The 13,607-nt window shown below is 47.6% G+C and overlaps 1 protein-coding gene across 4 annotated transcripts in view; it reads right to left on the bottom strand.

The window, feature by feature from the left end:
* LOC144935209 (dedicator of cytokinesis protein 1-like) overlaps positions 1–13,607 on the bottom strand; it is a 313,091-nt gene that overhangs the window by 232,298 nt on the left and 67,186 nt on the right. For all 4 annotated transcript variants that reach the window (XM_078861718.1, XM_078861720.1, XM_078861717.1 and 1 more), the window contains exons 21-22: positions 7,963–8,063; positions 1,806–1,940 (exon numbers count right to left, since the gene is read on the bottom strand). In XM_078861718.1, the coding sequence (XP_078717844.1) occupies positions 1,806–1,940; positions 7,963–8,063 (236 nt within the window). The remainder of the gene's footprint in view (positions 1–1,805; positions 1,941–7,962; positions 8,064–13,607) is intronic.

Here is a 13,607-nt window from a genome sequence, read left to right as displayed (position 1 = left end):
AGAACATCAGAGTGCGCGGACAAACCCATATCTATATAGGGCGATAGCACTGAAGAACCCATACAGCGGAATCAAGAAACCAAACTGCAGTCAGTTCAGGAGGATTTGGGGTCAAATGATGATCTCTGTGCGATCCACCAACCCCCCCTCCTTCCAAAGCACTGAATGAGACGTTAACTACCACATACGGCTAAATACACATAAGTACATTTAATAAAGCTATTTCTGATGCAAGGAATCAGTTTCCTTTATTTATTTCTAACCTCCTGAAAGCTGCAATTATAACTTAAAACTCTGACTTGTGTGTTAATTGTATTCGAAATTATAATAAACACATAAACTTTTACATTATCAATAAACACAATGAAACACTTCATGTGGCTGTATTAATGGCATCTGTGCACGAGAGAGCAAGAGAGTCAACGGTTTACTTACACAACTGGCTGTGGGCTGTAGCTTATGAAGATAACCCATTAGGCTGTAGAGCACGGTGATTCGAGGGGCTTCTGAGTTAAGGGTGTTCTGGTTCAAATCTAACCCCTACTGCCAATCAAACCTCAACCACGTAACGAGCGCATCGCTGCACGAGCACTAAAGATAACGCATTAATGAGCGAGGCGTTCCAATGGACAGTGAGTTTGGGCCAACACAGTGTAATTAACATTTAATTACAATTCCCATTATGATTAAAATTCATAAACACGAGGTGCATCGTGCAGTCAAAAGTCAAAGCATCTCCAGGCGCAAATGAGTACCGCTAGCTCCACACGCAAATGCGCGTGGAGCAGTGTTCACCTCAATCGCTGGCCCCGAGCCAATTTAAAACATTCCACATTCCTGCCGCAATGACAAATCTCTCCAATTGGACCACTGCTGCCGACTTCCCACAGAGTGATATTTTATTTTATTGACCTATGGCGAGTGAACTATGCTTCTGTAATGGAGGGGACTGGTCCCCATCGTAAAATGTGGAATTGCTACGATGATGTCTCGTGACTTCCAGCCAGGATAAGTGCTGCCCAATGGTCGTTTGAAGATACCTTGTACATGATAAGGATGTTTTGTGTTCAAACTGAATTGGTTCAGTTCAGAGACAAAAAGAGGAGCACGTGACTTAGAGAACATACAGAGCTGAAAGATATAATTCAAACTGTTAACAGTAGTAAGTGGGCTTGGGCAACACGCGTTGCTAGAAGGGATGATGGTCGATGGGGCAAGTGATGGAATGGCAGTCAGGGAATGGAACGCGTCTGAGATTACGTCAGCCTAGGACAGGGGTCGGCAACCAAAATAACAAGAAGAGCCATTTCTTTCCAATTCGGTACAAAATTCAGTATTTCAAGAGCCGCAATGCATCTGAGTACATACTGTACATACGTACATATCGTCAAGAAGCAGCCCGTAAAGAGCCGCATGCGGCTCCGGAGCTGTAGGTTGCCGACCCCTGGCCTAGGAGATGTAGAGATGAAATCGGCTCGTGTGCAGGTGCCAGATGGATCGTCACGTCGCAGAACCGTGGGAGACGGCTTGGGGAGGCCAACATCCAAGCAGCGGTTAATCGTGGCCGATGATGATTATTAATTGTATACCTGCTCAAAAGTTCATTTCCATTGGTGGTCCTAAGGAAGTGGAGGAAATTCCTCATTCTCGGTGTCAAGACCGGTCTCCCTCGAGGATACGTGAAGCGTCTACGATATTTGAAAAAACACAGCTCGTACGGCAACCGAGAACGACAAAACGTGAACGGTGCTCGCACGCGCGTGGTATTACCGACAGCCCGGCACCCGGCACGAATCGGTACGTACTGTACGAAGAGGATCCTTGACCGCACGATGAACTTGAAGACGTACTCCAGGGACTTCATGGCACGCAGCAGAGGGTCAGCGATGTCCTTGGCCTGCACGTTGTCCACATAGTACTTGAGCACCTTCGTGAGTTTCCTGAAATGGCACGACAGGGCTCGTGGGCACTTGATCATCGCAGCCGGCGGGCATCCTCACAATCGCTCATTGCTCTCACGGCCGCCATCATCGCTTGGCGTGTCATTGCCGTGCTCAGCACATCACCATCGGCACCATCACTGTTAATTCCAAACTGTGGTCACGATTATTATTATTATCATGTACCACCCTACTCACGTGGTCATTGATAGTCAGGCTATCGGCCATTATTGAATTATTGGAAAAACATAACGAGTCAAAGCATCTCTCCGCTTTGACTCCGTTTTGACCGAGTCGCTCATCTCTAAAGATGTTCCCTTGGCAACGGTGTACATTCCACATTTCCAAGGGCACATGCCAGCCTCTAAAATAGGACCGATGTTGAACATTTCTAATTACCCAAATTACTATTCGCTATATCAGGCCTTTGTGTGCCAGTTTACGAGCTCATATCTCAATATATGAAAAATCTGAGTTAAAAGGTCTCCCGGATTTAAATGAGCATGGAAAATTTCTCATTTCAGTTGCCTGGGTCAGCAGCACTAACTCCACATTCCCATGGCGAGGGCTCTTACCACGTAGGAAACCACTCTGTTGAAAACGTCAACATGACCCTCAACAAACCTACAAAAAAAAAATCACTGCCCCTGAATAACAACAACGCTTTCCAAATTCTCGATCGCAAAAAAAGAAAGGCAACTAATCTCAACAGGCTCAAAACAGGCCAAAGGCCACCGCATTGAACTGACCCGAGAGATATTGTGCAATGGCCACGCGTTTGCATTGAACAAGAATGGGCAAAATGACAAGGGGAGCATGATTTGGTGCTGTTGAGCGATTCAGACAGGCAAGATGAAGGGCCAGAGTTGACAGGCGGAGTTAAACAGAGTGATCATGGCGCTTTACCAGCACAATCCCCGGGAATTACAAGGCTCAAGAAATTGGAAGCCAGCAAGCGGGTGACATTTCCGCAGCTGGCAAAGACGAGCTGTAAGCCGCCCACTTTGAAAACTTTCCGAGGATTAGAATTAAATCTCCAACTAAGCCACGGAAATTGCAGCAAATGAAAAATATGGTTTGCATAGCAAGCATATGGCACCATTTCATTCGCACACTTGCATTTTGGTCACATTGTTACATCAGCAACCGAGTGTAAAAGGACCAATTTATTGCACTGAATAAATAAAAGGGCCCATCACATATCCAGTGTCCATATAACTTCATGATTGGAAATGTGGTTTTGGAAAACTGGAAGCTTAAGACAATTTATAGCCAATTGTTACAGGATAACACGGCTGCATACGCACAAGCAGACATGTAATTAGGTTGTTTGCTTGAAATATGAGCGGCAAACATGTTATTGACGCTGAAATATGCGCACACGCTGTGGTGTGTAGGTGTTCGAGTGAGGTAGTGTGTCGAGCACGAGGAAAATGAGCCACATCTGAGTCCACATTCTCATGACGAGGACGATTCTTTTCAATCTCTCCATCGGACAACCAGTGTTTACTTGACAATGTGGAACTATTTAGGGGTTTTTTTCCTCAAAAAAGATGAGTTTAGCACTTAGACTACAGCGACGGATTCGGCCAAACTGTCCAAAACCTTCAACCACCTTGATCAGACATCAAAACCTGGAATCTCTTAATCTGTGTTAAAGAAAAAAAGATGTAGTGTGTTTTGGGGACCTATTCCATCAGCCTGCGGGCCACGTTTAATTCCCTCATGTAATTTTTCACATCACGTGAACTTTAATTTAAAAATCCCCAGGTGCTCTTTGTTAAAAGAGTAGGGGCGCCGACCCTGGTGTCATGGCTATTTATCCCACCGTGGAGCAATTAAATCTCGGGCCGGCTCTAATTCGCCAGCTGCCTGGGCCAAATCTCAAATACCAAGGCTCCCCCTCCAGCCCCCCTTGCCGCAGATGCGCGTCTCCGCGGACAAAAACGAGCGTGGGGAATGGAAGAGAGAGCGCTGGGCGGGAAGCGTCGACGACGCCACCGCCGCGCCTCAACGAGCTAGCGCCGACATCTCCCGAGCAGCGAGCGCGGCAACACGGAGGAGGCACCGGCGCGCGCCGCCGCTCCACGGGAACGCGCGCACGCGCCCGAGCCGGTTCGTGAAAAAGCTGCGAGGTCGGCCAGACTTCAAAGGTCAATAACCACCCGAGGATGTTTTGAAAACTTTTCTGGTTATTTAAGCAAGATGATAATTAGCGAATCACTGCATAGCAGCTTTTCCAAGGATTGCTTATATTTAAATGAGGAATAAACGACCGTGTTGAAAAACTGCAGGCTAATTTGCTGGCACGACGGTAGCCAATTAAAAATTTCATTTTAATGTGCTGCACTCTATTGCAGAATTCTGGGTCAATTAGATAAAACATCAGTCAAATGTTCCTTGTTAGTTTGTTCTGGGACATGTGTAGGTATACCAAAATGCCAGGCCACTTTTTATCCAAGCACCGGGCCAAACATCTGATATATTATCCACAATTAGCCGACGCGTGCAACGAAGCAGGGTGCAAGCAGCCAGCTTCAGCGTGGGTGAGTTCAGCGACAAATGCAGCCCTGAGCCTCCCGCCGTCTCTCCCCAAGCAAACCTCAGGAGGACTGTCTCCCTCGAGCTCGGCGATTTAAGCGATTGCCGCGCCAGCTGCTCCCCATCCTCTGCCAATTCATTGGTAAGGTGAACAGGGTCATCGTGGCCGCCAATGGCACCAATGCCACAGCTTCGTCACTTCCTTAGTCTCGGCCCAATGCTGCACAGTCGACACCTAACCTCCAAGGTCGGGCTTTAGGTCTTCCCCTTGGGTCACCGATCTGTGCGTGCCGACTAGGATGCCTGTGTCAGCAACGTTGCCGAATTACTGGCGTTCCGTTTACCGCATTTTTGTAAGACGCCGTTGAGATACTCTCCAGTTTGTAATCGGGAGCTGGGTGATCATACAGAGAAAGAACACAAGCGCATACGAGCAGCGTTGGTGCAAAAACAAAAATCACTTTTTTCTTTGCTTCTTTACCCAGGAAAGTCTCAGTCTCAAGGCTCCTTTATAGGAGGGCCCTGCAGATCAAGCGAGATGTTGGTGTCATGCCAATTGAGTAATCTGCAGGTCATGTTTAAGCTTTAAGGATGTTTGGCCAATACCAGTTGAATTGTGTGGTTTATTCGAGCTATTCGAGGAATGCACTTGGTCTTCGTCAAGCAGTGAGCAACTTGCGACATCAGAGACGAACGGCTGGCTACCCGTGGTGTTAATGGTCACCACACTGGACATGGAAACCAAAGGGCTTCGGTTCGATCACCTGAAACAACGGGGTAAGTTTCTTAAATTCTCCCGCCTCTGCCGACCAACCCAGCTGTACAAATGGGTTCACCACAGTTAGCCGATCGGTAGGTCGTGTTTGATGGGGTAAAGTGTGGGCATCCCATCCTCTTCCAAGACGTCTGCCCATAATGGAAGAGTAGGCCAAATAACCTCTAGGAGGAGCTCTCTGGAGTTATCCTCCAGTGGTGTCCCTTCCACCAACATTGGCGTGAGCAGGCAATGCCAGGGGCTGCACCTTTAACCGTTTAAACCCAATAATCGTGAAACATTGAATGGACCTTTTGAAACTGTGCAATGACCTTCCAAGCACAGTTGGCATTGCTGCCAGGAATGTGTTTTCATGCCTAGTGGCGAACAGGCACACACAAGGTGGGCGAAGCACCGAGGGGGCCACAGGTGCGCTTGTACACGCAGGCGTTCTAACACGGGCGTCACGAATTTATGTTCGAACTGGAAAATCGACGACAAAATGTACCATCGCGGCCTACACCACGGATTGTCTCTATTCCTGGAATTTAAGTCGGTAATGACCACACTGGACTTTAAGTTGCTTCAAGAGATGTAAATAAAAGCCTGCTGATATAAACTGGTATTTATTGTTGTGACGAATGAGCCTACGACTGAAATGGTGGGTAGCATTGGAGGAAGTTTACAAGCGCAAACAGAGACCTTCCACCCGAGTCATTATCCTTTGTGTCATGGAACACGCTTCTGCTGTGCACACAGAAAATCTAGAGGCTCGTTTTTTTTTCCTTCACAAACTTTTTCAAAACGAGTGATCCATATTTTTTGCTATTTTATTGTTGAGGGAGGGGGTTTGTTTAGTTTCATTGCCCTCTTTGTTTCCGTCCACATTGTTGCATTTAAAAAATGTGCTACCAACCAATAACGGCTCCCGGAGAGTTGGTTTAAACGTGGAGACAATATCGATAATTGTTGTTGTTGTTATTTTTATGAACGCGATAATTATTGCGTGTGTTTCTATAGTACAAAGCGCTAACAAACCCGGACCTAAGAAGTCTGTGACCTCGGGTTGCAAACCGCCGTGATTAATTGTGAGTTTTACAGCTGAATTCCAAATACGGTAAAAGTAGCCACTGTAAAACCCTGACCTTTTCTTCCAGCTGTGCTTTCATGTTAAATTGAAAAACTAGTGCACACCCGGTCCTGCTTGCACAAATGCATTTCGTTGATTATTACGTAGCCATGCGCAACAGCAACAATGCATCAAATTACTACTCGAGATCAAATAATTTGTTCATTTCACATTTTAATTACCGATTTAAAAAAACCACAGAGGACTAAATTAGTTTGTGTCTCAGTCATTTGCATGCGCACATCTGAGCTAACATCCGCCTGTATGCTTATATGTTTAGCGAAACATTTCCAAATGTATTCAGAGCACAAGATTGAAAATTCATCAAGGCTAAAGCTCACAAGAGCTAATCAATATTCTATTGCCACTAATTTCATACAACAATGGCCACCACCTCGCCCCTAAGTTACGGTGACGTCACCAGACCGAGTGTGCCAGGCTAGCTCCAATTTGAGATCATGTGAAGTGGATTAACCGACTGTGATGACTGACAGATACACCCACTGCCCCTCCCCAATGCGCCAACGTTTTAGCTGCCCGGCACTTTGCTCTTTGTGAGCATCGCTCCTCTGCCCTCCATTGTCATTGGAGCATGACTTTCTCCAAATGCCCAGCAGCGTCCTTCACGAACTTCTTCCACAGAGGCCGATCAATGTTGTGGCATGTGCATATTAAAGAGGCATGTGCATGTGTTAACATCAATGCAGACTCTCTAAAGCTCTGACCTGAGCTCTCTACAGCTCTCGGCTGACATTGCGGACAGAAAAAGGGAGCTAAATAGCCATGACATGAGCTTGCGAACAGATGAGTGGATCACATATTGCACAGGAGGATTTGGTGCTGGGTGAACTTGCTAAGAAGTGGTACCGGCACTTTCAAGATCAGCCTTTTTGTCTGCGCAGGAAGTTTGTGAGAGATGCTATTAATAATAAGATAGTAATGTTAATTTATAAAGTGCAATTCACCCTGCTCTGTTAACTCATGGCCCTTGCTACTCCAAATTACAAAGTGCACCAAGCCTGCTACATATGCCACGGTGATGTCACCGTCACTTAGTGCCGAATGACGTCTGGTCTTGTTGTTTTAAAATCAAAGACAGTGTGCTCATGCATGTGTGTGCCAGTGGTGGTGTAGCGGTTAGTGCGCTGCGCTATGAACCCAGTGACCCGAGTTCCCTTCCCGCTCACGGCCAACACCAGTGACGATGATCTGAACCGGTTCTAGGCCTGCCCTAGGTCGACTCAGCCTCAAATGAGTACCTGGTGCGGTGTGTAAACATCGCCACTGGACCCTACTGGGCATGTGAAGGCAGTCGCCCTCCAACAACAACGAGCGGAGCACCGTGCAGCTAAAACACAGCAAGTTGGTGCATTTTCCAGTCATCTCAGCAACCTATGGCACCTGGATATGTCCCGTGACCTCCTGCTTGTGAGCTTTGAACATTTCACGTGGCCTCATAGTGCACATAGCCTAACACAAGTGCCACGGTAATGTCACCGCCACTTAGTGGCGAATGACGTGTGTTGTAGTATGGGTGTGCGTGCTTGTGTATGTATATAGATCAGCACGTGTGTGCGTTCGCGCCCGTGCACACTTACGCGTAGGCCAGCGTGGCGCTGAAGTGCTGCGAGATGTAGGCCTCCAGCACGGGGTGAAAATGCTGGAACTTGCGATCTGCGATGAGTCCTATTATGAAGATCTGTGGGGGTCACAGATGGCAAACGCACAGACAGACGCGTCAAATCACCATTATGTGCCCAGTCGCACGAGGGGGCGGTGTTGCTCTAATCATTGTACGCGTCTTTTGTGAGATATGACAAACTACCACCTTGGCACTCAATTTTGGGCTGAGTAATACCTAAGAGAGACCAGCTCAGGGCACAGTTATGCATAGGCGGGGTTGCGCCACGGTTGTTGAAATTGTAACCAAGCATTTATGATCACGTTACTTTTACTGTACACGTACAAAGAGCTCTCCAATATACTCAATATACTGACTGGTATAGCTGTTGTTAGCAAGCATCTGCTACAGACAGAGGTACGCACACGAGTTAGCTGGAAGCAGCACTTTGCCCAGCTGCTGCCTTTGTCTCACACGACGGCCGAGTGTTCTTGTGTGAAACAATAATTATATTTTGACTTAAAACTAATTATACTTGATCGTGTTTGTTTACCGCAAAAAAGCCTCACCGAGCCTGGGTTCCTGCCAAGTTTTCGAAGCAGTTGTGTGATGATTGCGGTGCTGTGCATATTCCAAATTAGTCACTTGCAGGTATTTGTTTTTTTATTTGGACCGTGACCCCCGGCACGCAACGGCCCACTCTTGCGAATGACATCGCGGGATCGTTAACGTCCACGGTGAAGCAGACCGGCGTGTGGCGTTTGCGCTGCTAACACGCACGCCGGATTCATCCTGGTGGCCGCTGGATTGGAACCGTGGGACTCTGCAACAAGCGGCAAATCGAGTTACCGCTCGGTCGTGTCATCGCCAATACTCTGCGGCTGTGTCACTGGGAAAACTTCACTCGACTTCAAGCCTTAGTCTCAATCGTGTTCTCTCTGTGGTTGTCCAATGAAGAGACTGGCCTCCGACAAAAGCATGACGTGTGGGCACCAACAGAGAAGAGAGGATTTTTTGCTTCAGGAAGTCTGGCCAAATGCTTATCCGTTCTTTGGCAAGAGCGAAGAGCCGAAAGTAGCCTGGACAATGCAAAGGGATAACAGAAGTGAGGCGATAACTCCACGCAGCTGGGCAGGAAGCCTACTTGCTCTACTGGGTTACACGCTGGAATATCCAGCACGGGTGGTTTGCATCAGCCTAGCTGTGGGGGGAGGGGGGGGGCCTGCAATAGGCATTCATTCCGGCCGCTCCGGACCCTACGAGGATTCAGAATCGAGCCTGGCACGCTGGCGTCGTAGCGCCGCACGCCACCTTCATCTCGCCACACCCGATGGCTGCAGAGCCGCGAGCACAGACTCAAGGAACCGTGGGGGTCAATTTTTCACGAGGTTATTGGACAATCAAGCAGGGAAATTCATCACGGAAAACCCCCCCACGGGGTGGGGGGGGGGTGAAATCGACCAGCTGCAAATACCTTCGGCGCCTGCCTGTGCCCCTGCTGGCCTTTTTAAGAACGTGGAAACGCACGCACAATGGCGCGCCCGCAACGTACGCGTGCGGGCGATTGACGCGACTGGAATTCTGCTTTGACTATCGAGAAATTGCGTCTAAGCATCGGCTCGACCGCGAGGAAGGGCGAGTGCAAATTCCAGCAGAGGGTTTCACTCGGCCTGTAATCCTCTTGGCGGTGACAACGCGATCACTACTTTACGGCGGCAGTGGTTGTTATTTGGATCTACGGGCGCCTGTCATGGGAATGTGGAATTTCGGGGAGGTCCCTCTTCATTATATTTTTGTTCCACGTCATTTCAGCTCTCAGAACAATATGGAGGAAACCCCAGCGAGCAGCACGTGCCAACGTCCAGACGATTCTACCAAAAAAAACTCTTCCAAAAGATTTTGGTCCCGATTGGTTTGTATTTGATGTTATTTTTCTTTTTTTTTGTCCTTGTCAAGAGAAACGCCTTTGTTTTTATGCTTGTTTTCGTACGACATCCCATTAGGGAGATGCACTGTGTGATGGATAGATGCTTGCCCATTATATATTCGTTGGTAAATTGGCTCAGATCATCGACTCAATAGCCCGGAGAACCGGATATAATCATAGGTGAATGAACTTCAAATACTTCAAAAAGGCTTTTGATAGAATCTGGCTGAAGGCTATGGCAAGTTTTGAAAATGTATGGCATCCCCAAAGAGTTCATCAAGAAAACATAAAACATCTAAGGCAAGTTGATGAGTGGGGCGAACAAAGCCAAGGCGGCTGATGGAACGGGATTAGACAAGGATGTAGGAGTGAGACAACACGCGCACTGTCACCAAACTTGTTCCAATGCACGCATGATATGCTGCAATGACTCGAACACAGAGATGAAACGGTCGTCAGACGCTGGACAGCAGGGGGACGGAGTAAGCTCGGAGTGTGGGATGATACTGGGCTCATAGCAGTGTCCAAAAACGGTCTGCAGAGAGCAACCGAGAAGGCAGACCGGGAAAGCGCAACATCTGAAATGAAGATCAATTTGGAAAAAAACATCGATTGGAAGGGACATGGGGAAGAGGTAATATCCAAGTCAGAGAAGATGACATGAGCATGAACATAAAACTTTAGGAGGATTACTACCGAAAAATGGACATTACAACGACGACAAAACTATATCGAAGGAGCTGCTGCTGCTGCTGCTGCATTTGGCATACATGACAAGATCTACAAGCACTCAAGACAGTGAGATTAAAATGAAACTAGCAGCACACGAGACATGGGTCACACTTTTGCTGGAGTGTGACAAAGGCGAGAGAACAACAACAACAAAAATGAAAAAAAAGACCAAAAAATAACACTACTACTACAACCACAGAAGATTTATGAAAGATGACTGAAAAGGATTGGACACTCTCAGTTGCCCTTCAAAGGACGCCACACCGCAAAACATAGCACACCGCAAAACATAGCACACCGCAAACATAGCACACCGCAAGGATTGAGAAAGAGGAAGACGGAGGAGGATGCGTTGGACAGACAAGCTAAGGAACAGCACACAACAACAACAAAGGGGGTTAAGAAATCTGATCAAAGCCTTGAAACGCGGTCAAAACAGAAAACAGTAAAAATAATTCATTAGTCTCCATCGTTGTTAAAGAGAAGAGCCAACGTCAACTTCAAACTCTAACGCAGCATCTCGGCAGTGCCAGCTCCAGCTGTACCGCTGATTTCACCGATGCACAGCACGGGAACTTGGTGGCCGGGAGTTGACCCAAAGAACCCACCCCAAGCCTCTGTGAGTGCAAGGAGAGGCTGGGGAGGCAGAACGTGACAAGGCTCACGCAACGGGACGCACACACGGCTATCAGTCTTGTTTTGGGTCCAAGAGAAACCTTTGGTGTTATGGTTATGCATATATATAGGTCTCTGCTGTTGGTGCTTATGGGCTAGAAACACAAGTAACCAACAGAGGGAGGGGGGTTTTCATTATTTTTGTAATATTTTGTACCTTAGCAAGAAGTGCATATATAGTGATCAACCATTCATCTTGCGTTATCGTGATTAAATTAGTGTTAATTTTACGGGAACATTTATATTTAATATGATTACAACTTTCCGTGTATGTTTAAGCTATTGTATGTTTACTCTACAAATGCCTGACCTTGGGACAGCGCATTAGTCACCCTTGGGTCCTCTCACCTGGATTAAAATAACAAACCTTACTGATTAATCAATTTGTTCGCGTTAGTAAGACTAGGTTTTGAATCTCTTGGGTTGATTCATTTGGGAAAGTCGTTATTCTCTTTACCTTTCATCAAGGGCACCCCTCAACGATCGATCTAAACTCAGCACGGAAAATGAAATCCGAAGCATTTCAGTGCACAGCGGAGAGATGGCGAGCCTTTGATGACGACCGCAAACAGCCCGCCAAGTGGACACGGCGATACACAAGACTACACGCAGAGAAAATAATTCCCCGTTTAGCTATACGGAACCGTAGGGGGCAACTTACGTGAGTGAGCACCGATTACAACAGCCAGGTGTAGCCCCCGAGGGGACGGTGTGACAAGAAGCAGGCTAAACCCAACCACCGCCGTCTCCACGGATGGTTACATACCCAGGACCAGGTACTCATTTGAGGCCGAGTCGACCTAGGGGGTGCCCAGGACCAGTTCGGATAACCGTCGCTGCTGGTCGTGAGCGGGAATCAGACCCGGGTCACTGGGTTCGTCGTACGGCTCACTAGCCACTTCAGTGCCATCCCCACACGCACACACGCACACACGCACACGCACACACGCACACGCACACACGCACACACGCACACACGCACGCACATGTAACTAACATGTAAAAAAAGATGGGAAAAAGTTCATTAAATGAACAATATTTTAAAATGTTACGTCTCAGTAAATGTTGTGCCACTGATATTAGTTTTCAGTAGCAACTCCAAGCTTAATTCTCACATCTAAAGGGTTTTTAAGTCAAATAAGCACGCACACGCTAATGACGTGACAATGTCCGAGTCAGAACGCTGGAGACTGGGTCCACGGATCAAACGGAGGCCACACCACAGCACCATCCTCGATCGGTATCGCTATGCATTCCAATGATGAACATTGTCCTAATATTGATAATCCAAAAAATGTAACAGTTGCTTTACAGAAGCAACTGTCCCCAAATAATCACAATCTCAGAACCACCAGGCAAGATCAATGCACGAGCACTGCTTTATTTTTTTTACCAATTCCATTAATAGCAGTGGACTGCCAAGCTCTGCTGCCCAGCTACCTCCCAAGGCACTTGTCTCTGCTGCACTTCCTACAAACCCAGCATGAGCGAGGCAACAGGGCACGCACCTAGAGCCTCTGCCGCCGCCGTTGTTTCTCTGGGCACGTCCACCGATCCCGAGAACCCTTGACTCCAGCCAGTGCCTCAATCCCGCGAAAGCCAGCGACTAATAACAGCCATCGGTCTTGCACTGTCCACCACCCTTAACGACGTGGCCTTAATGAGCAGCACTCACAGGTCACTCGCCCGTGCATGGGTTACGCACTTCGCTGCTATTTGCGACACGCCTTGCATTCTAAATCTGACCTGCGGCGACGCACCGTGCACGTACACATGTTGAACTTCTTTCGCACCGTACGTAGCCAACCGTGCCAATCAGAGGTGTCCCGGAGAAGGAAAACAAACTACACACGAAAAGCAGCTCTAAATGAGTCTCCGACTGAGATGTACGTATGTGTGCACCACCTCGCATCGGCACCATCCCGCGGACACACGGGCAACACTCGATCTTGGTTTGCACCCTGCTGACGAGACTCGGAGAGTCAAAATTGACCCAGAGTTTACCTCGTTGAAGAAATGCTGCAGGAAAACAGGTAGAGAAGGTTCAGAAGCTGACAGGCCAATATGGCCATTTGCTTTATTCTGATGCAGTAAAAAACAAAACCTTGTTTGTTTATAACTAAATTACACGCCAAAGTCCACCACAACAAAATACACTGAGACATTCAAAAGTCAAGTCAAAGTGACTCCTGGGTCAACCGAACATTGGCCACTGCAACAGTCAAAATTCCACATTCCTATGGTTGAGACCAGCATATTCGTAGCTAACGGTCGGGTTCCTTATCACT

Source organism: Lampetra fluviatilis, chromosome 12, assembly GCF_964198595.1.
Source record: "Lampetra fluviatilis chromosome 12, kcLamFluv1.1, whole genome shotgun sequence".
Lineage (NCBI taxonomy): Eukaryota > Metazoa > Chordata > Hyperoartia > Petromyzontiformes > Petromyzontidae > Lampetra > Lampetra fluviatilis.
This window is presented reverse-complemented; position numbering and strand designations above follow the sequence as displayed.